Source organism: Phragmites australis, chromosome 13 (assembly GCF_958298935.1).
Source record: "Phragmites australis chromosome 13, lpPhrAust1.1, whole genome shotgun sequence".
Classification (NCBI taxonomy): Eukaryota; Viridiplantae; Streptophyta; class Magnoliopsida; order Poales; family Poaceae; genus Phragmites; species Phragmites australis.
The window spans coordinates 377,821-401,030 of NC_084933.1; the positions used below are offsets into that span (position 1 = coordinate 377,821).

General features: G+C 41.6%; 1 protein-coding gene across 4 annotated transcripts; it reads right to left on the bottom strand.

Moving 5' to 3' along the window:
* Window positions 1–4,475: 4,475 nt before the first annotated feature.
* LOC133888580 (probable LRR receptor-like serine/threonine-protein kinase At1g06840) lies at window positions 4,476–21,519 on the bottom strand. 4 transcript variants are annotated; one of them, XM_062328878.1, is made up of 22 exons: window positions 20,721–21,238; window positions 20,178–20,251; window positions 19,874–20,060; window positions 19,482–19,632; window positions 18,877–18,948; window positions 18,678–18,749; window positions 18,197–18,340; window positions 18,053–18,124; window positions 17,911–17,982; window positions 17,157–17,231; window positions 16,384–16,452; window positions 16,159–16,227; window positions 15,947–16,018; window positions 15,250–15,336; window positions 15,093–15,161; window positions 13,834–14,324; window positions 13,001–13,150; window positions 12,426–12,709; window positions 10,705–10,756; window positions 6,081–6,331; window positions 5,431–5,565; window positions 4,476–5,284 (listed from the first exon to the last, which is right to left on the bottom strand). In XM_062328878.1, exons 3-22 carry the CDS (start codon window positions 19,971–19,973, stop codon window positions 4,907–4,909), a joined length of 2,865 nt encoding a protein of 954 aa, XP_062184862.1. In that variant the 5' UTR covers window positions 19,974–20,060; window positions 20,178–20,251; window positions 20,721–21,238; the 3' UTR covers window positions 4,476–4,906. The 4 variants fall into 4 exon arrangements, with proteins under 4 accessions (XP_062184862.1, XP_062184864.1, XP_062184863.1 ...); XM_062328880.1 differs by lacking the exons at window positions 20,178–20,251; window positions 20,721–21,238 and adding an exon at window positions 21,245–21,519; XM_062328879.1 differs by lacking the exon at window positions 20,178–20,251 and having other exon boundaries at window positions 20,897–21,238.
* Window positions 21,520–23,210: the final 1,691 nt, after the last annotated feature.

Genomic DNA, 23,210 nt, shown 5'->3' on the forward strand with positions numbered 1-23,210 from the left:
AAGGTCCGCACTTTTCTAATCCGCTGCATTTAGTTTGTAAAATTTCAGGATTCACCTAGTCACCCCCCTCTATGCGACATCATTGTCCTTTCTTCGTTAGGGAAGTTGCTCGGATTCGTCGTCTCTCATCAAGGGATAGAGGTGAATCCTGACAAGATTAGGGCCATTGACCAGATGAGATCCCCGACCAGGTTAAAGGAGGTTCAGAAACTTACAGGATGCATTTCTGCTCTGAGCAGGTTCATCTCAAGGCTTGGCGAGAAGGGACTGTCTCTCTTCAAACTTCTGCAGAAAAAACGACCACTTCCAGTGGACTCCGGAGGCAGAGGCGGCATTCCAAGAGCTCAAAAGGTACCTCTCCTCCCCTCCCGTACTAACCGCGCCTCGACTTGATGAGGAGCTTTCGCTCTATGTTGCCTCAACACCACAGGTCGCGAGCACGGTCCTGATCGTCAAGCGAGAAGGTCTCCAGCGACCAGTGTATTACGTTGGTGAGGTACTGCACGATGCAAATGCTCGGTACCCACAGGCTTAGAAACTTCTATATACCATCCTAATAGCCTCTCACAAGCTCAGACACTACTTTTAAGCTCACAAAATCAAGGTGATTTTCTCATTCCCAATTAGGAAAATTCTCTATAATAGAGATGCGATAGGAAGAACAACAAAGTGGGCAGTAGAACTCGAAGGATTCGATTTCCAGTTCATCCCCCGAACATCTATCAAATCCTAGGCGCTGGCTAATTTTGTAGCCAAGTGGTCGTCCTTCAAGCCTGAGCAGGTACAACGACCAGAGGCAAACGAATACTGGACCATGTACTTTGATGGATCGTTCACACTAAAGGGAGTTAGGGCTGGAGTGTTTCTAACCTCATCTACTAGTGACATTCTCAGGTACATAGTTCAATTATATATTTTCCAGCCACTAACTCGGGTCTTCGACACGGCTCAGCAAGTCCAGCGAATGGGAGTTCATCCACCCAGCATCTCGAATAGTTTTTAAGCCGGTCGAAGACCCGAGTTTTGATCCCTTGCAGTATCATCCCATTCTTTGGACTTGCTGAGCCGTGTCTTGTTCCCTGCACCAAGAACTTGACTAGCATGCGGATAGAACAAGAATAGATATTCAACCCCCATATTTTTTCATTCATGGAAAGGTTAGGTTACAGATCGACTAGTTGCATCTGATCGGACTAACTATCCTATTACATACCTGCCATATCCTCTATGGCTCAAGTAGCTAGCGCAAAGTTGACAAAAAAAGTTTGCCAAACTCTCACCTCTGTTTGCCCTTGAATGAGTCAAGAAACCTCTTGTACTCCTCCTTGGAGCGGCAGCTCACCACTTCGAGGATCGAACGATGATCGACATAAGGTCCAGGGAAGGTGGCCGACGCAAAGACCCTACTGGGGTTGTTGACCGGCACCGGTGCACCCTACAGACCTCCCTTTCCGCTTCACCTCTGACTCTTCCTCTTCATCGATCTCCTTCTCCAGAAGGTCCCAATCGACCCCCTCTTCATCATCGGAGATATCGATGACCTCGGCCAAGGGATCCGCCCGGGCGGGAGATCGAGACGGACCGGAGGGGGTGGCCTTCTTTGGAAGGGCGTGAGCTCGATGGTCGCCGGCTTCAACTTTGTAAGTGTACCCGCGACAACTGCCATCTCCGGAAGCACCACGGCGAGCGGATCTAGAGTCAGAGCTGACTCTACCCCCGCCGAGCCGTCCAAGGTCATCAACCACTTCGGCGATGAGGAAGGGGAATATGCCATGGCCTCTGGGCTTGCAGATAGTACGGGGCAGAATGCAGGACGGGATAGAGGCGAATAGATTCTAAGCAATAAAAGCTTGAGGGTGACAGGGAAGGCGAGGGGGTGGCTCGAAAGGCCATCAAGCACTCCTCCTTTTTAAACCATAGCGACACCCCAACCAGCGCGACCTTCAAAACCGCTCAAAACTTGAGGGGGTGCATAGAAGGAACCAGGAGTCCTTCAGGTCTAGCTGCAATCAATGTATCTCTCTCTCTCGTACCCTCTTTTTTCCCTCTCGGGACATTTAAACCTCCCCACGTGAGCTTAGAGTTTCACTCTGAGGACTGACGGCGTCAATGACCACTCTCTAGGCAGACTATGTTTGCCCAGGGCCCAAGTGGTGTGAATAGGCCAGGCCACGATCAAGAGAAAGCTCGGGGGCTACTGTCGGTGTATTGAGTAAAGGGGTACCCTAGCAAACGGGTCTCGCGAGGGATATAACGACCATAGGCGTATATTTCCTAAAACTGGCTGGTCGTGCGACCAGGGTATGGTTCCCACAATCAGTACGAGGCATACGCGACCAGTCTCCCTGCACCATCACATAAACCAGTGACTGGCCTCACTTGTCGCAAGGTCGAATCTGACACAATCTATCCAATCGCATTTATTAACATCCACTCAAGTGTTTTCCTTCCCCATAAGCAAACTCTAGTGGGCAAAGTCATGGACGACGCAGAAGGGACTTGTCCCGTCTCGTAGCATTAAATGCTACGGAGTGGGACTTTTGCAGGTCGACGCAGCATCGCACAACGGACGGGATGTTGTCAGCAGGTCGATCAAGTAAGTGGTCGGGGACGATCCTCCGTAATGATGGCTTGGGTTAGATACTAGGATGAGCAGAGTCTTCTATTTGACCCACACGTAAGTTCTCCTCCTCCCTACTATATAAAGGGATGAGGACCTTATTTGTAAAAGAAGGAAGATCAAGTCTGGCAGCTAGCTAGAATTACCTCTGTAACCAATTGAGATCATCCATAACATAATGTTGGAACGGAATTGGGCAACACCTCGCCAACACGGGTCCGTCAAGGATACTTGTCGCTTTTCGCAGCGACACGCGACTTGTTTACAAGAAAACAGGCAAAGGTTTCGACCGGCAACCTTGGGGATTGCCGCCCTAACGATTTACAAGAAAATCGACAAAGAATTGCCACCTGAACTACAAGGATTCGAAGTAGCAGCGAAGAACTAACTCTAAATTGCAAGAAAGTAAAGGCAAAACCAAAAGTAGATGCAATAGATGCGATTGACTGATGGATATGAAATCGGCCTCCACCCCTTGACTATTTATAAGAGGGGTATGGTTTTGACCCTAGGGAATTAAAGTAGGACTCCATTCCAACCCTATACACGCCATCCACATCACCCTGTTTGGCCAAAATCACGAAAGAGATCCGAACAAATCCACGAATCCACTTCGATTCGGTTTCAGACTGAACAAGATGGTTCGGTGAGAACAAACTCCAGAACACCAGACCATCCGGCGAGTTCACTCGACCGAAACTCTAAGACTCGGTCTTACACACACCGGATATTTCGACGTCACATTTATACTCACCGGAGTATGTCACCGGACCAATATTTGTAGAGAGCAACTTTTGACAAGAGAGCACACCTGCCTTCACCGGATGCTCCGGTGTACACCAGACACCCTCACAACACTAATATTTGCATAGAACAATTTTTTTGCAAAGTTTTCCTTTTGAACGCACTGGATAATCCGGCGATCATCAAAGACCTCACCAGATAAATTTCACCAGAGAACATTTTTTTTCGGCTAAAAACCTTCTTCTCGTCGGATAGTCCGGTGATACCCTGGAATCTCCACCAGACCATTTCTTCCAGAGAGCAAGTTTTTGGCGCAAATTGACCTTCTACACATGGATAGTCCGACGTTTTCACTGGATCATTCGTTGGACTATTTTATATAGAGAGCATGATTTGCTGCACCAAATTCTCATCCCACTCTTCGGATAGTCCGGCATTCAATGAGCCCCTCACTGGACTATTTTTTCCAGAAAGTATGTCTTCTGGCCGAAATCGAACTATAAGCACCGGATAGTCCGGCGATGACACGACATTGATCACCAAACCAGCCACCATGAGGTATTCATCATGAGGTGCTACCCGAATGAACTCGGTGTGCTCCAGACATGAGACACCGAGACGAAGTACAGGAGCTCCGAGACCCAACACGAGGTCTGCATAGCAAACCATGCAGCAAGGGGGCGTTGGAGGCCCTCACGTCCCAAGCCGTTGAACTCATTTGCTGTTCTTCTCGCTTGTCTTCTCTTCTATAGGTTGTGCTTGTTGAACCGTGTAATCCCCTTTGTTGTTTTCATACGCACCAATTCGACTTGGTGCGGTGGACAGGTCGCTTGTATTTCTTTTTTCCTCTTAATGAAACAACGTGCTCAGACGCGTTCTGGAAAAAAAAAACAAGAGAGGAGGAGGCAATGGAAAAAAAGTTCAACACTCGTTATTATACTGATTTATTAATCAATGCATGTTACGCTTTCATCCCGATATTTGCTCTACCACATCTGATTTAAACCGACGGAAAAGTTGTGGGGAACTTTTTCTCTCTTTCGCCCTTTGGATCACTTCGATGTGGTAGAGCAAATCTCAGGAGGAGAGCGTACCTAGCATCCAAAGCCAAGCAAAAGAAATTGTAACACATAGGGGCCATATATTTGACAGTCCTTGGGCTCAAAAGCCACAGGAGAGAGTTGAATTTATTTTTATTCTGACATGGATCCCACTCCACGACAGGTGAAAGCTTTCATTTGTCACACAAGACAAATGAAAGCTTCACCAGTTAAGCAAGGAATCTTAGGGCAATTGAGTCATTATTATTACATACTACCAGTATAATAACCGAGCATTACTTTCCTAAATTCTACGCAAATGCACATAGTGACGCAAGCATCAGTAACCACTGCACTGCACTGCACTGATTGCACTAAAATATACAAGAAGAGATCGATGCCATCTTTTCTATCTGTAATAATAACATTGACGCATACAATGTGCGGATGGTATGGAGATATAGCTCTGCTCTTGCTCCTGCTCCTGCTCCTGCTCCTATGGTCAGCGTGGATTGATGCTGGGCACAACGCCACTGAGCAGGTTGCTACCGGAGACCTCCATCGACGAAATGTAGTGATCACCAGAAGAAAGCATCCGCGACCCCGACGACGTTGTGGGTGCACCGGTGGCGTTGCTGCTGCTGCTAGAGCCCATCGCCACGCCGGATTCTGACGATGCTATGTTTTCAGCCCCCGGTGTCATCTGCCGTATCACCTCCAGCTCCCTAACCACCTCCACCATGGACGGCCTAGCATCCGTCTCATCCTGGCAACACCGCAGCGCCAACGCAGCAAACCTCTCCACGCACTCCGTGGGGTATGAGCCCATCCGGTTATCGACCACCGAGAATATCATACCGGACTGCTTGGCCGCCAAAACCTAAGTATCAGCAGCATAAAAGTGGCATTATCACTGATTCTACTGCTGATAAGAGGGCATAGGAGCAGGATTGCATGAACTCTCGCTAGCTGCAGTTTGAGGCAACAAAGTGATTCTATACGAAAAAGAACCTATGCTCAACATACCTCTCTAACTATATTTCTTCCATGAGAAATAGGCTGCATCCCCGTCAGTAGTTCCAAAAACACAACACCGAGGCTGTACACGTCACTTTTGTCTGTGAGCTTATGAGTGAGGAAATACTCCGGGTCAAGATAACCCTGCAAAAGTGAAGAAAGGGAAATGGTGACTAACCATTAATGTGCGGTGCATTTCACTAATTCTTAAGAAGCACTTCAGTATTACTCCCTCCAGTCCATCAGGATATTGTCTTAGTGATGGTTTTATTTTGCATACGGTACCAGGGCAACATTTTCCTTGTTCTACTGGTGGGAGCTGCTGCAACTTATATCAGAGCAAAATGGAAGTTTATGCAAGTCCTTTACCAGTTTCGAATAGATGCATTTAAGCTTGCTCTCTAGAAAGCAAATTCCATTCGGTAAATCAAAGTTTGGTGCCGCATGCAACTAAAAATTTGTTAATATATCAATTAAAAATTAATTAATCTGGCTATTGTAACCCACACACTAGCTAGATTCCAAAAAGTCATGGATGAATTGACCACACACATCATGGAATACTCACAACACCAGCTTTAGAGTATGAACAGAATTCAGTATAGCAGCTTGCAATTGCAACTCATGAGGTAAAGTAATGTATGGTATAGCCTACTTACCGGGGTACCCTTCACGACAGTGGAGACATGACCAGGGGTACTCCCCTCTGTTTCTGGCACCGGAGCAAGCCGTGAGAGACCAAAATCAGCAACTTTTGCAACAAACTTCGAGTCCAATAGAATATTGCTAGCTTTGATGTCGCGATGGTATATTGGAGGGTCCGCTTCACTGTGCAAATAGAGGATACCTCGTGACGATCCCAGAGCAATCCGTAACCTCATGGGAAAATTTAGAGGCTCTTTAGCCTTAACTGTCACACAGATCGCGAAACTCAACAGGTCAGAAAGGCAGCATATCAGAAGGTATAGGAATGCAGGTGAACTGACTTGGCACACATACAGAAATGCAAAAAGAAACTACATGCGACCATATAGCATGGAGATTTCATTGAACTGAACCTGACTATTAAAATGTAGATGTTCTATGTTGGATCCCATCATACCTAACATGTAGAGTTCGTGTTGTAAGTGTGCTGAAGTATTCTTACAATTGAGAAATAATTTAATCAACAAAGCTTGTATCCCCTCTTTCTTGATAGGCGTTACTCTACAATGTCAGTATGTCACACAACAACTAAGGTACACCTACAATAGACCATACTAGCATCACTCAAAGGCTTCACCATTACTCTTGGGATGTTGTATGTTACTCTAGTCTATATTAGTAAATGACCTTTTTCAGATAATGGAATGTCTCGTGGCCTGTGCATAATGGGATGCACCTAATCAGATGCCTTCACTACTTAAAAAAGCACAGTTAGTGGCGGTGGTGGTTGGTACGTCTCCCACCCCCACCATCCTCTCATGTGGAGTTTGCGCCACAGGTGGACCTACCTCTCCGAGCGATTCCTTCACATTTCTCCCCCCTCGATCTCTTTCGTCTCTCGCCTCCCCCATCTCTTTCTCACCTGCGTAGTGCTCGAGGCCGCCAGCAATTTTTCCGTGAGGGGTGTGGTGGCTGGCGTCATACAAATGCAGGCGGATCCCGCGGCGCTAGGGTTCCCACCACTCCATGTCAATCTGGTGACGGCTGGTGCTCACCCCAGCGAGGAAGGGCACAGATGCGCGCCATTAGTGGCTGGATTTGGCAGTGAAAGGGTCACTTGGAGGTGCGCGACCACTCTGGAAGATATGCATGCCTCGCGACAACATCATTGAGGTGTTCAATGCTAGGCACCGTGTCCACCCACTGTAATGCGCATTTAGCACATGCTGCAGTGGTGCAGAGGGGCCTTGAACTTTGCCGTATGTAGAGGGTGAAGCAGATACTGATGGCACAGTCAAGGCTGAGGAGCTCAGCAGTAGGGAACTCGACACTAAGAGCTAGGTCTTGCCATCCTAGCCGTCAAGGATTCCTTGGAGGAGCCTGATTAGATTCAATAGACACCTTTTTTACCACCTCCCAACACAAATTTGCTTAGAAAAATCAGGTCAATTTTGACTTGTTTTGTCAAAGGGTAAGCTGAGTTTGCTGCAGAATTAGACATATATGGATATCATGTACAAGGTGCTTTAAGCAAAGCTTTCTTGTCATTATTTTACATTACTCTCGTGTGTTAGATATATATATTGCTCTGTTTAATATCCTTAGAGTATAAGGAATTCTTTGCATATTGTAACATGTATATGTATATATACTGACATAAGACCTCCATAGAATACAAATTGTTATTTCTAACATGGTATCAGATCTAGGGTTTTTCCTTAGACGCTGCAACTCGTCCTGATCCAGCTGCCTCTCTCTCCGATCTGTTACTGTTCATCTTCATAACACCATGCACATTGTAGACCCTCCGTTCTTATTCTAGAACTGCACTGGTTGGACGTGGAACCATTTGTCTTGTAAGGAGTATGACACTCGGCTTGTTTCTTTAGGAACATTAAAGTGATTCTTATCTTATTTTTTTAGAAAAAAATATAACCCCTCCAAAGTCACTTGGATTTTGACCTTCACCCCCAGAAATTGTTTTGTTGCAAACCCCCTTCCCACCCCCAAAATTCAGCTTTATAAAAAAATCACAAAAAATTCTAAAAAAACTAGAGACAATTCTAAGAACTTCTGTGAATTTTTTTCGAAAATAATATCCTTTGCATCATATTTCATGGAGAGGAAGTTAAAAAAAAACGTGCAGCTCATTTATTAATTCAAGTTAAATTCATAGTTAATTATTTACTAATCCAAAAATCATGAAACCAATTTTTTATTCTTCTTACATGATCCTCTATCTTCTAAAAATACATGAAATCTTGAAATAGTTATTGTAACATGCAGGATTTAGTAAATATGTTGCAGATAGATTAATTCATAACTAATCCATAACACCCCAAAATTAGTGAAACATCTTTTATTAGTTTACTTAAACGATTATTTGTGTAGGAAAAATAATGGTAGACATGACAAAGTTAAAATAACATGAGTTAATAAATGAGCTACATATTTTTCTTTTTTTCCAAACTTCCTCTCCATGAAATATGATGCAAAGGATATTATTTTTGAAAAAAAATTCACATAAGGTTAGAATTGTCTCTAGTTTTTTTTAGAATTTTTTGTGTGATTTGTTTTATTTTATTTTTGAATTTTTTGGGGGGTTTTTTGCAGCAAAGCTGAACTTTTAGGGGGGTTTTTGCAACAAAACAACTTATGGGAAGGAAAGTCAAATTCCAAGTGACTTTGGGGGGGGGGGGTTGCATTTTTCCCTTTTTTTTGTATGATATTCACTGCTGAATTTTGAGTTCATTGGATTTTCTGGGATGGGTCAATGTTACAAGTACTGATTCTAGGTTTTCAAGCAAAGCAATTTTGCATGAGACTGCTGATCTGTCTGTTGTGTTTAGTATGTGTTGCTAGGTTGTAGATATGTAGAGATACATGGAGTATTGCTTAACATGTAAAATCTAAGTGTCATTTGTCTTATGTTCTGTTCTGCAGTATTTAATGTGCAGTAATTGCTTCTGTTCACTAAATTTACATGTGTATTCAGTGGTAAACAGTGCTGCAAATGATGATGTATGACATCATACATGTTTTTGGTTTTTAGAATTCCAGAATCCTTTATTGATATCCGTAGCAACGCACGCTCACGCGCACTTGCACGCCAGCTAGTAGTAGTAAGTGACCTTGGAAAAAAAATTAAGTCATGAAAAGGAGGGGTGTCACAGACTGGATCCTCATGGGCCAAGAAGGCTAGCCCAGGGCCGCGAGAGCCAGGACTAGGGCTGATGTCGCCACGCCACATGGAGGTGTGCAGCCGACCAAGGGTTTGCTGCCACATGCCCCACCCCCTTCCCCCTCTCCAAGTCAGCTCCACCGACGATTAGCATAATTAGGGAATCCTAGGATTGGTTCAATGTCATGGAGCCCAACTAGCCCAAGGAGCACCACGACAGGAGATCAAGCTAGGAGATAAGTTTAGTAAGAGTTGGATTTAATTAGAAGATAAGTTTGGTATGTTAGAATTCGAGGTGATTTGTTTAGAGATAAGTTTGGTAGGAGATAAGTTAGAAGTTGGATTGAATTAGGATTGCTTAGAGATAAGTTTGGTATGAAATAAGTTAGGAGCATTGTAATTTCCCCTATTAAGGGGCAACCACATGTCATTGTAGTCAAGAAGAGAAGAATTAATCTAAGTCTCCCCTAATATTCTAAGTTGCTCTCATTTATAGTCTAATATCTCATTCCTAGTAGCTGACGCTGTCCGACTATCCTCCCGACGAATGTTTATCACCCTTATGATCGATCATAACAACTTGGTATTAGAGCTACATTAGCTCGTAACATTTGACTTGCAGGTTAAGGAGTCCTAGGTTAGGAAGTTATCTCAATGTTTGGAAGAGACTCGAATAGATCTGCTTGGGAGTCCCAACTATAAATATAAGGCCATGGACTCATTATTCATCAAGGAGGAAGAGGCTTATTCCTTTCAACCCTCTTAACTCCCCCTCTCCCCCTCTCCCTAGCTGTTGCACCCCCCCCCCCCCAAACACCCCATCACCGCCTGCCCCTGCCGGCTGCCACAACGCCTCCTCCCTCTTGGACGACTACCAACCACAGGGCCTGAGGCCCTAAGCCTGGTCCTTCAATCTCTCACACCTATAACCTTCATTCCATTCCACAAACAGCCTAAATGCGTAACAAGGAGAGTATCTAAGGAAGAAGGTGGGATATTATCTTAGAATTGTAGAATGACACGTATTAAGAAACAAAATTTGAAAATATGGAGCCATGAGTTTTGAAATGGAGGAAGTAATATGAATGCACGATGATCCACAACAACTAAGATGCATAAGTTTGTGTTTTGATACATTTTTCAGCTGGATGTCAGAATGAACTGTGATTGTATCTGTTAGTTGTAGCAAAAGGAAGATTGAATATGCATGCTGCATAAATAGAAAAACTTCATCACCCAGATGGACAAGTGTGGAATAAACTAACTCAACAAGAATAAAAATATTTCAGAAATTAGGTCATGCACTTAGACTACAATTTTTGAGTTATTTGGCAAAATAAAGGATGCAAAGACAGAAGCATAGGATTTGCGATGTTTTTAGTCGTTGGCTGCCATTTAATGACTATATCAGTAACTTTTAAGGTGCATTATAGTGACCACAGAAAAAAGGTTCTCACCTGAAATATGATCACGTAGATTACCATTGGGCATAAACTCGTATACCAGCATCTGCAATATAGGCTTAAGAGTATGAGGCTACATGAATGTAATTTTGAATAGAACATACATTACCATTAACTCACGCATCCAACATCAAGACTGCTCAAAACGTGGGATATCAACAAGAAAGCTCTACACAAAAGAAGCTTATAATACCTAACAACAAGGAAGCACTTGTGAACTAAACAATAAACACTTCATTTAACTGCTCTACCAAAAATAGGCTGATAGCACATACATGCATGTATATGTACTTCAACAAGTGCAATAAACTCAACAAATTTGTATGTAAACTTTTCCACAACCCGATTCAAAAGAAGCAAAGAACTGAATAATCAACAACTGTTATGGGCATGAAAGCCAGGGCTGTAACGTGCAGGTGTGCACGGGGAGGCTCCAGGCTACCATGGTTAGTTAGATAGGATTAGGCCTCAAGGGCAATTAGTTAAGATTATATCATATTGTTAGTTGGTTAGATCTATTGTTAGGTAGTCAGGGGTATGCACGTGTGCAGGCCTAGTTCTATAAAGGCAGGCACATGGTGTTATGGAAGGCAAGCAAGAGGAGAAATCAATCTAATTCCCAGTCCCCTTCTCCTATCCCTGCTATTGTGGTACGACCGCCGTTCACCGATGTGGCTGCGCTACTTGGGTTCAGGGCCATTTAGATTGGTCCATTACATCTGGTATCAGAGATAGTTGATCCCAACCTATGGCTTCAACTGCGCTCTCATCTTCATCGCTGCCGCCGTTGGTTTCGCCATCACCACCCCTATGGACGACACCACCAAAGCCAATAGTGGCGCTGCCTACCACACCATCTAACTTGGTCACGCCTCCACTGGTTTCGTCGTTGCTATCCCAATGGATAGCAGTGTCGAGAACAGCATTGGTGTGACTACACCACCTCATTGTCCATCACCAATCGCCCTTAATGCTGGCTCCACCGATGGTCTCACTGCTGCTATCTCCATGGACGACACCACCGAGACCATCCTTGGCACGACTGCACCACCTGTCAACCTCTGTTAGCACCACCACTGGTTTTGTCGTTGCTATCCCCATGGGCGACGCCACCAGGGCCTGTCGTGGCGCTACAGTAGTCTTCACCAACACCGATTAGTAGCAGCACGGGCGATGGGATCTGGACAATCTGGTGCTCTCTTGTGATGAGACGCTGATGCTGCAACCCTTCGGCGACGTGGGGCTCCGAGGGCATGCAGCTATGGTCTCCACCACAGCTCGAGGACGAGCAAACTTGCAAGGAGGGAGGAAATATTATGGTGATCAAAGCCAAAGTTGTAACATGCAGGTGTGCACGGGGAGGCTCTAGGCTACCATAGTTAGTCGGTTATATCTATTGTTAGGTAGTTAGGGGTATACACATGTGCAGGCCTAGTTCTACAAAGGCAGGCATATGGTGCTATGGAGGGCAAGCAAGAGGAGAAGTCAATCTAGTTCCCAGTCCTCTTCTCTAATCGCTGCCCTTGTGGCGTGGCCACCGTTCGCCGACGTGGCCGCACTGCTTGGGTTCAGAGCCATTTAGATCGGCCCATCACATCTACACGGGGAGGCTCTAGGCTTTCATGCCCATAACAACAACATTTAATGAAATTGAGTTTTATATTTGTCTTCTTATTTAAAATAAAAGAAAAAAGAAAAAGGTTTGCAGGGACCACCTGCTCATCTTCTTCATCACAATAACCAAACAAAGAAACCAGGTTTCGGTGATGCAGCCTGGACATCAATTCTATCTCTGTGAAGAATTCCTTTGAACCCTGAAGAGATTCTTGCTGTGCACGTTTTATTGCAACTACTGTTCCATCAGCCAACACACCTCTGTATACTTTCCCATACCCTCCTTGACCAATTAGTGTTGAATCACTGAAGTCATTTGTACAATGTGACAATTCTTCAAATGTGAAGTCTTTTACACCAGAAATTTTCATCGAAATTCTTTTCACTGCAACAGACAACAAAAACCTTGTCATTGGAACAGCAGATAATTATATTTTCATAAATAGGAATGCTAGCTCAAATAAATAGCAAACCATATGGAAATGGTAAAGTAATATATACATTATTGCAGCTCTGTACAAAGAAATTTCGAGAAGCAAATAACATATTAATTCGTTCACTAAAACAGTAAATAAATTAATAAAAAGGGGAACAATTGAAACAATATTCTACTTTCAGTAGAGATACAAACTTTCTAACTGTTTAAGACCATAGAGAGTAGAGGCGGAGGGTTTACCAGAGCGTTTTTTTGAAGAATGTCTTGAACGTCTTCTCAATATAACAATAGTAATGAGGGATGAAAGAATGGCAGCTGCAGCAAATGCTGCAATGACTACCCCAACAATGGCACCTGTACTCAGACTGGACTTTGCACGGTGTGGTAATACTGCAAAGATAGCATGAGAACATGTGAGCTCTCTATCTTTAAGACTTGCTACAATTATGGAAATTTAACTGATCTTCCTAGAATATGCAGCAAACTTAGGTTGGTAAATTTTTCATAACAGTAAGTTCTGTAGGCATGTTTGATCAACAGCACCATGTGAGTGCCACACCACATCTTCTTGAATCCCAAACTATTCATTTGGGATATTGTATTTCGTTTGTAACATTCAGGCTCATACCCCGAAGGTTTTTGCAAAATGGCTCTATTTATATTAATATTTATGTAAATATTGGTAAATCTCCAAATATTTTAAAGGGTTGACCCTGCAGGTTATAAGTTCTGTATTCACCACTGGCCCAAACGACCAAACCAATGTTGTGCCTGTAGCGTTCACCAAAAGGAATCTGCAGAGACAATTTTCTCACCAATGTGGAGTAGCAGCTAATGCAGGAGTAGATAGCGACCTATTATTATATACGTCATTCTTTTCATAACTTGCTCACTGTCACCAAGTGGCATCAGCAATTCATCAGATATGTTTCTCACAGTTACTAGTCATATGCAAGTTTGACTACAGAAGGCATCCTTATCATAGTGAAAATTCAGAAATGCTCTAATCTTAACCTCTGAAAACTAGACAATATAGAAATGAAAATAATAGATGCAGAGAAAAGATAGCATACTGTTGTTGTACCACCCTGGGTTGAAGTCGATAAGTTCATAGGGCCCAAATATATCAGAGTCCGGAATCTGCCAGCCTGTGAACATAGTTCTGAGCCTGAACACCTCACTTGCATTGAAAAATGCAGTGTTATTTGGAAATAGTTTTAGGTACATCTTCAACCTTGGGCCTTCTTCCCACATAAAAGTAGAAAGTTCTAATTGGTACAATGACAATGAAAGCCCGGATGATAAGTACTGTTGGAATTGGACTTCATATGGAACGAAATTCCAAAACCCTGGGCTCTTAAGCCGGTAATCCACATAAAGTGGAATGGCACATAAGCACGGTATTGGTGACATTGGTATGTTTTCGTAAGGAAGGTCAGTAGAGCATGGTGCACAACGTGTACTGTTATTTGCGGAACCTCCATGTGCAGCAACTGCCCTTGATTGACAATACTGAGAAATATTCAATTGATTTTGAACTGTGCATACGGGGTTTCCATATAACCTAAATATGGGATGTTAAGAAAAAAAAAATAAGGTACTGCAAATAGAGATGAACAAATGTAAAAGCTGCAACAACAAGCTTTATTGAATATGTGCTCCAGTCTTCCATGTGAACGCCATTTTCTTTCCAAATTAATCTAGGTAGAAGTAGCAAATAGTTTTTTATTTAGAATCAAGGAAGTTGTAGCTACATCACAATACTTTTTTTTAGACTAAGCGCTTCATTACTTAATTAAAAGCAAGATTACAATCAATCATCAAGAGATCTAATACCAGTTCTCCTGTGTGCTCGAGAAAAAATAAATGGAAATGAATCAATGATGCACCATTCTCCTGTGTGCTTGAGAAAAAATAAATGGAAATGAATGTGAGGTGGAGTGATAAACGCTGCTAACTTATGGGAGTTTGTGGATTTTTAAATTAATTGAATATTATGTTGGAACAAGTTGACATATAGAAAAAACTGAGTTGAGAACCCGGTGTTCCGAGACGAATAAAACAAGGTAGGTGGCTACAAGGTAGTCTACTTATTGCTGATATGTTCTGATGTTTAAACAAGAGATGTCTTGCACATAATCTTGCTAGACAGTATATGGAAGTTACACTGTTATTCAAGCTACCAAAAAATAGATAGGTCTGCATCAGATTTTTTAGTGAACAAAGATTGTCAGACCAATCAATGTCAACATAGCATCTTTCTAATAACACAAATAAGTCAAGAATTTCTGAATTGCAATGAAAAAGAAAAGTAATGAATAGAAATGCATACAGGATGGTAACATTGGCAGGGGGTAAAAGAGGATTTGATAGATTGGCGAGAGAGTTGTTCTGGAAATCCCTGTAAAATATTCAACAGAGTATTAGACTATCAATTACATTGTTCTAGGAAAAAAAGCAATAAGAAGTGCAGATTTTGAAGGTCTTACAGTATAAGAGTTCTATTTCCACTGAAATCAATATTTCGCCAGACATTAGATGGAACAGAGCCATCCAAGTTGTTGTTGTCCAATGACCTGAACAAAGACAAGAAAAGTCTCAGTTCAGTCTGATTCGACCAGTCATTTTAGATCATATCTACCATGCATACTGTCTGAGATAAAGAAACTAGGGTCATTGAAAGATAATTATTTTTGCAGGCATGTGAGGCCTGCAGAAGGTACTGAAGCACGTGGATACTGTTATTAAAAAAAACTCGACAACGGCAAGAAGACATGCTTCGTCTTAAAGGAGGGGAGTACCGAACCCTCGCTGGCCACGAAACTCGCTGAAATTAGTTCTCAGGGAGGTACGTACTTTTTGCGAGCACCCGGGTTCGAGCCTAGGTGGGCGGCATCTCAACTGGAGGCTCTACCAACCGAACTATCACTCGGTTCTCACAAGAATGGATCTTGTCCGGTGGATATGCAGTTTATCTATTATATTGAATTCATGTATAATTGTTTGGAGAGCCCTCTATAAGGAGGCATATTATAATCACTACTATTAAGAAATAATGACATATTCTTCCCCTTTATCTCAAGAGATCTATCCTCTATGCAAAGTCTTCTACCAGTGATCTAAGGATCATAACAGTTGCATACACCAAACACATAAATAGCATGAAAAGGATAAGAGCATACTTACAATCTTTGGAGATTAGGAAGCCCAGAGAAACTTCCAGGAATGGAACCATTAAGATGATTGTGGGAAAGATCACTGCACAAATTGCAGAAATGAGTATAAACTGGAAATGACTGTCAGTGCTATTAGAATGATCAATAGAAGATAGTTATTGTCAAAAGTTTAGTAAAATAAATAAAATGCTATGATTTGTCTGCAAGGGCTGTCTTTTATACATTGTAGTTATGTTGCTCGCCAATTGGTTGGATGGTATGGGACCCGTCAACTGATTCCAACTAAGATCCCTGAAACACCAATAAGACAAAGATGAGAACAAAATAGCTGCCAAATTCTTCTAAGCATCATGTGTAATAACAATGAAATTTTCTGCCAATAAAAAAATAGTGGATCATTTCTTGTTCCCTAGAATGTGAAGCTGCAGTACAGAATTTAACACATACAAGTAGCCAAGTTGGGGTATTCCACTGACATCAGGAACAAGTCCTTCCAAGCTGCAGTTTCTCAAACTCCTGATGGTGACAGTATCAATTATATTAATTTATAACTATCATAAACACTATAACAGAAAGGAAAAAAGAGAGCAGAAATATGAATCAAACTTGCATTCTTGCGATGCATTGCAGCTTTACACCTAAATTTTCAAGGCATTCAAAGGCAAGCCTCCTTAGATGCTAGCCATTATGGGTAAAGAACTGCACATAATTTTGGATGTGTCATGTGTGCATGCATACAGTTTAGCATCATAGTACCCTAAATTTCAGTTAGAACATGTTAGCAGGCCAACGAATCAATATTAGTCAAACTATTTCCTCAGATAGTCATTATGAGAGATAATCAAGGAGCTTAATCAGATGACCAGAAACGAACCAAATGTCTAAGTTTGCTTAATCAACATTGTAGCATATAACTGTGTAATTGGACAAGGTACAGTATGCATTTTACTTTGTAGATCACCGATCGAGGGACAAAAGATGTTATTCAGTCAATATCTATGAGATAGTTACCATATAAATAAGGCAATAATTTAGAAGCACAAATCCACAGGTCAAGATTTCCTTTTTTCCCATCAAGGATTCAACCAAATGATGGGGGATTGTCATGGTAATTGGTAAATAACGATAGGGGTAGTCAAAGAATGTGGATTTCCATTACTGATACTAAAATTCATTTGTGCACTAATATAAGAATGCTAAAGGAGGTAAAACAAACTTACAATTTTAGAAGTGTCGTGATGTTGCCATAAGATGAAGGAATTGAACTTCCAGAGAAATTATTATTGTCTAGTTGGCTGGAATCATTTTGAAAAGATGTAGTTAGATATTAGATGGACAATGGATGCAATACATTTCAAAAATGTGAAATTGCAAACGCATATTATCTATCAAAAAATACATATTAAAAAAGTTGAAGAAAGTGAGCTGCTCAAAGTGCCATGAATTTTTTGTAGCATGAAGTGTTTTGTTTCTTTCCAACTAGTTGTGATTTATTATTGATCTACAAATAGCAGAAAAGCCCCAAAAAATAAACAGAAATATATTTCAACAGCATGTCAGCTTGAGGTATCGATCATTAGATTATAGTGTTAGCAAGAAGTAAGCGCCATAGATCATGATAAAACCAGATTTAAACCAAGACTACTACTTGGTCTACGGCGGCCAATTAGATCAAGTTCTCATTGAGAAGATTGAAGAAATTATCACAAGTAACATACATCAGCTGCTATTGCCACAAAAAAGAAAAGTTTAGGCCCATAGAGGTTAATACTTTGTGTTCCTCCCAAACTTGTAGGTTAGCTCTAGTTAAATTTAATCAAGATATGAAATAACAAATATAGAGTAACTACTGCATGTGAGTTGTGAGCTTCATAGGAAAAATCCAAATCCTGATCAAAGAATGATAGCCAATCCAACCAAATTAACAAAACAGTGAGTATTTTTCAAAGTACCGCAAAATAGAAGCTTACGTACATGATCAGCACTTTTGGTAACTTTGATAGTTCTGGAGGAATATAGCCTGACAAGTTATTGTTATCCAACAATCTGCAAATTAATTATGTTCTCAGTAAAGTATAAAGAAAGAGCACTAATGATGCAACGGTCTGGAACTTACAGGTGAACAAGTGAAGGTAGTCTAGACAACTCAGGTGGAATTTGACCGCTCAATGAATTGTTGTTCATGTGACTGGATCAAGATTGAAAGTCCATTAGGATACCTATTCCTTGATAACAGAGATGTAAACCATATTCTACTCACAAGTGTTTGGTTTTGTTCAGGTAAGCAAATGTTTTAGGTACGGGTCCAGATATATGGTTCTGATCAATCTGAATCCTATTCAGATTAGGAAGGAAGCCAATCTCCTCTGGTAAAGAACCATTCAATTGGTTTCCATTTAGGAGCCTGCAAATACATACAATGGGCACCTTGTTACAAGAGCAGAAACAATAAATTGCAAATCCCATCCCAGACTACATAGGATGTGACAAAAATGACACACCTGCCAACGACTTGTATCAGAGAAACACCTTTAAATTATTATGAAAGATATGTTAAAATGGAAAATAGAAATACCAAGTATCAGGGTGCATCTTATATTAACTCTAGCAAATACTAAGTTAAACTAACAGCTCAAGAAAAATGGCAAGCTCTGTGTGCAACCAAAATATATTTAGGTAACTGATTCAGCTAGACTATGTTGTTGAACAAATTCTAATGAGCGCTGCAGATTCCGACTTACAGTAATTCCAGAGAAGTGATGTTGCCAACCTCCTTAGGTATACTCCCGCCGATTGTATTCCACATAAAGTCCCTTCAAAAGAGAAAAAATAATACTCAGCCCCTTGGAGCATGTAATATTAAATAAGTAGGAGATCCAAATGACAAGCTAAAGCTAGCTCAGTAATTAATCAATTACCAGCTAAAATCACTCCACTTACATGATTTTCATTTGAGAAAGCTGGCCAAGCTCAGGTGCTAAAGTTCCAGATAAATTTAACTGTAGGAGCTGTCTGCAATCAAATTTATGTTATCTATATAAATACTTTAATACCATGGAATCTACTGGCGGATGGAAGATATTATCAAGTGAAACAAGTGTCACAGCAATCAGATCAGCTTGCAAAATAATTAACTCCAGTAATACCAGAAGGAACAATGCCCCAACTACTATCTGAAGACATTTTGGATCCTTTTCTTATTGCATTAACAGCTTCATCAAACCCACCAATATTTCATAAAATATGGTCTATTTTTCAACAATGCCAAAACAATAAGAATGTAATGAATGCTGGAAAATCTTTCTGCTTAGAGAAAAAGGGAGAAGATGTCAACAGAAGTTAATAGGTAATTATATTTTTGCAAAAATGGCAACAAATCCAGGTGCAAACTTGGTCTATGAAGCTAAGTCAGTAAACAAATTTGTATATAGAACCAAGTTCCGGCTTTGTCATTCATCACCAAAAGCAACTCATAACAAATGCTAAGGGTAGTGTGGAATGTATAACAAGCACTTGATTGATAAGGAGATCGCTTATGCTCATACAATTCCTGTACATGCAAGTATCCATCACTTGCTGTTGCATTGTAACAGATAACATGGGACCAATTTCCCATGCACGGATCTCCACGGTTCCAGCTCTTAAGACGTCCCAGTGGATCTATCAAGCTGCCCCTGATAGCTTTCAGCGCATCGACTGCAGATCAGATGAACCAATTTTAGACCCAGTCAGTTTGACAATGTAAGAAGAAAGAAATTAAAAGGCATAAAAAATAGATCTAAGAATACAAGTAGTATCGCTGAGTTGCACTCTTGTATGCACCTCTCCTCGAGTGAGGCCATGCTTACAAGGCAAAAGTGAAATGGACATGAATATGCAGAGATCAAACTAAATAAGAGGTCAGCAGGCAAAGTGCAGTGAATAAGAAGGATGTTACCTTCCCATGGTGCAGTGATCTGTGCAGTCGATGGTTGCAAATGGGCAAAAGATAATGTGATGATAATGGAGCAAAGAAAGAATACTTGAGGCCGTAACATGGCGCCGTTGGCCCAACTATTTTGCCAATTTGCGAGAATATTCAGAGTTCACCCTTGTAGGTTGTCTCTGATAGCAGAGTCCATTCCCTGTTAAAGAGCAAAGGAGCAGATGTTACTTGAACAGACCCAAGATACAAAAAGGGCACCGAATTACAACTAGAATTTGCTGGCAAATTTAAGAAAGCTATGAGTGTGAAAGAGAACCTTATACTAGTTGGAAATTTGTTTAGGTTGCTTATGGAACTCAGAGGAGCAATGTTTTCATAACAGCATAGGCACTTGGCGACCATTAAGACCAATACAAGCAAAATTTCAAGTAATAGTCAATAAGCGGTAGACATGAGATGGGACAAAAAAAAACATGGCATGAGATAAAGGTAGAAAAAACAAATTCCTTTGCTGCTCTAATTCACGGGGCAAACCACATATCCATCAGGGAAGGAAGTGTTGCTGCTGCATCCCTTACAGCTTATTACAGTCATGACAACATAGCATCATAGCTGAGCATGAACCAAAGGAAGAAAGAATGGCATGGCATGTATTATGTTTTACAAGAACATCAAGCAGTAAGCAAATGAAATGGAATTAATTCGTGCGTACTGATTGAGTACAATACAAAATGGATTTTGTGGATTTCATGAAAAAAGAAAACATGGATTTTGTGGAAGAAAGGTATAGATGGGCATAGCAACTAAGCAAAGTAATCAGCAGCAACTTAATAAAGAAAAGAAAGAAAGCTGAAGTCACCAGGTAGCAAAGCAAGCAGCAGAATGAAACCAAGCAGAGGGATTGATCCGAGCGCCGATGATGGAGCAGAAAGGAAAGAGAGTGAAGGGGGCAGGAGCACCCGAATGGAGGGGACGAAGTAATAAAAAAAAAGCGTAGCAGAGCAGGTAATTAAGGTTAGTATTAGCTGGTAGTACCCAATATTGTAATGGCAACGGAGGGTGAGTGGATGCGATGGAAAGGAAGGATCTGAGAGGGACACCGGGACAGGGGAGCAAGGAAGGAAGGTAGAAGCCAGGGCAGGGCCCTTGTTCGGAATTGGTGTAGTACTTGTATCCCTAATCCATTGAATCGAACAAAGTAGTGTTGAGCTGAGCTGAATTGACCATCTCTTCCAAGAAATCAATCCTCTTGGCAACTCTGAATTGACCATTTCTTTCCTCTTTTTCTGTTGGTTCCATTTTCCTGCACCTGCTCCTGCTCCTGCACCTGCGGGAAGAAATTAGAATTCCAATCCAGCCAACAATCTCAACCTTGACCCTTACCAGCAGCATTAAAGGCAATCACAAACTGACAGCAGTGAATGGGGGTTGGTGTTGAACAGGCTTGGGTTTGGTTGTCTCCCCCCTTCCTCTCCTCTCGCTCTCCACCCATCTGTCTCCCGCTGACCTCACCTCATTGAATTTGGCGAGGCCATCCTCATCCTCATCCTGGAGTGGTGGAGTGCTTGATACGCCGCCGCCGTCATCGTCATCGGCAACGGAGGGCTGCTTCTCCCACGACGCCGTCGCCGCGATTATTTAGGACGACATGAGATGGAGGCCACCGCTGACACATGGGACAGTTCCGTTTGCATGCATATAGATATAGGGACGGAAGAAAAATCTAAAAGGGGGATTTTTCTTTTGAGTGTGACACGTTTATTTTGTGCTTTTTCTGTAAAAACTTTTTTTGCTGCAAGACAATAGGTATCCTGCAGTATAAGCCCCGTTATAACAACAGTGTCCTACAGCAATTTCTTTTAGTAGCAATAAATCTTATAGGCCACGTTATAACAACAATATCCTGGGCTTAGAAAAAACAATATCCTGCATCAAATAAATTTTAGTCCGTCGTCCTGTCCCACGGCATGAGACTATCTGTTAAAAGACACTTTACACAAACTAGTCTACATCTTTATTGATATGATACGAATTATATTTAGGTAACGATGATAGCATGGGGACCTTAAAGGGGTGCCATGGACCTTTTCATGCTACAAATAATATTTGAAGAAAGTATTAAGTATGGTGCACCACTATATTGAGATATATTTTTTATTAGTATGATGATACATACATACACATCATCTTTCAAATAAAACCACATATATGTGAGTACACATCTATCATAATCTGTTGAGCAACAAGATTCTAACCCTATATGTTGGACCTAGCCATACTTTGACAACTCCACTGTCACACCATATTGATACAGGAAATAAGGAATATTGCTCTTTTTTTGCAGGGTTGTTGGGTCAATTACAAGCCTCGTCAAAAAGGTGGATAACCGACCGCGAAGGATCAGAGTTAAAGAAGATGCAGAATGGATTTGGAACAGGTAAGGATGTAAGCAAAATGTTTATTTGAACCTGCACGGAAGAACGTGAGAATACATTTTCTAAAGATAGCAACTTTTTGAAACATTCAAGGTGGAAGTTATCAAATAAATATTTTGCAAGAACTTTTGTCCGGCCGAGGGAAAGAATCGATCGAATCGTGCCTGTTGGGATCTGCCTTGTATGCTGCCTTTTTTTCTAATTAATGAGCTTCTTCCTACGATCCATTCAAATAATCCCTAGATTTTTTTCTAATTAATGAGCTTCTTCCTATATTGATATACAAAGATAATGAAATACTTCCCGCTAGATCCTCAGGTCACCATTTCCAATGATTATGGGTTTTACACAATCCCTAGCGCCCTTTTCTCCTTCCATCTTATCTTCTCCTCAACCTAAATTAGCCTCAAAGTTTGGAATTTTTTAATGATATTATTTACTGAAAAGTTTTAAAAATAATAGTCAAATTCGTAAAATTGCAAGAATAGATATATGTCGGCACTTGGTGTACCGACTAGGGACCTATTGGCACTCCGTATGCTGACTTCCTATGTGACAGTGGGCCTAAGGTCCTGTCGGCACGCATGTGTGGCCGAAAAGGCCGGTCGGCACCCCTGGGTGGACACCAATATGGCTGTCGAACTAGACGACAGCCAACAAGTTTGTCAACACTCCAGGTACCGATAGGCCTGTTGGCAACTAGCGTACCGATAAGTTGCATTTCAGTAATTTATTTGTTTTTTAATAATTTTTATTTGGGAACAATCATATATTTAATGAGGCACAGCCAGAGCAAAATTCAGTGTACATCCATTTCGGACCCATTAGGCATATATCGGCACTAAACAATATTTCTTGTAATATTGAAATATTAAAGGACGCGAAGCATCATAGGCCATACACCGAATGTAACA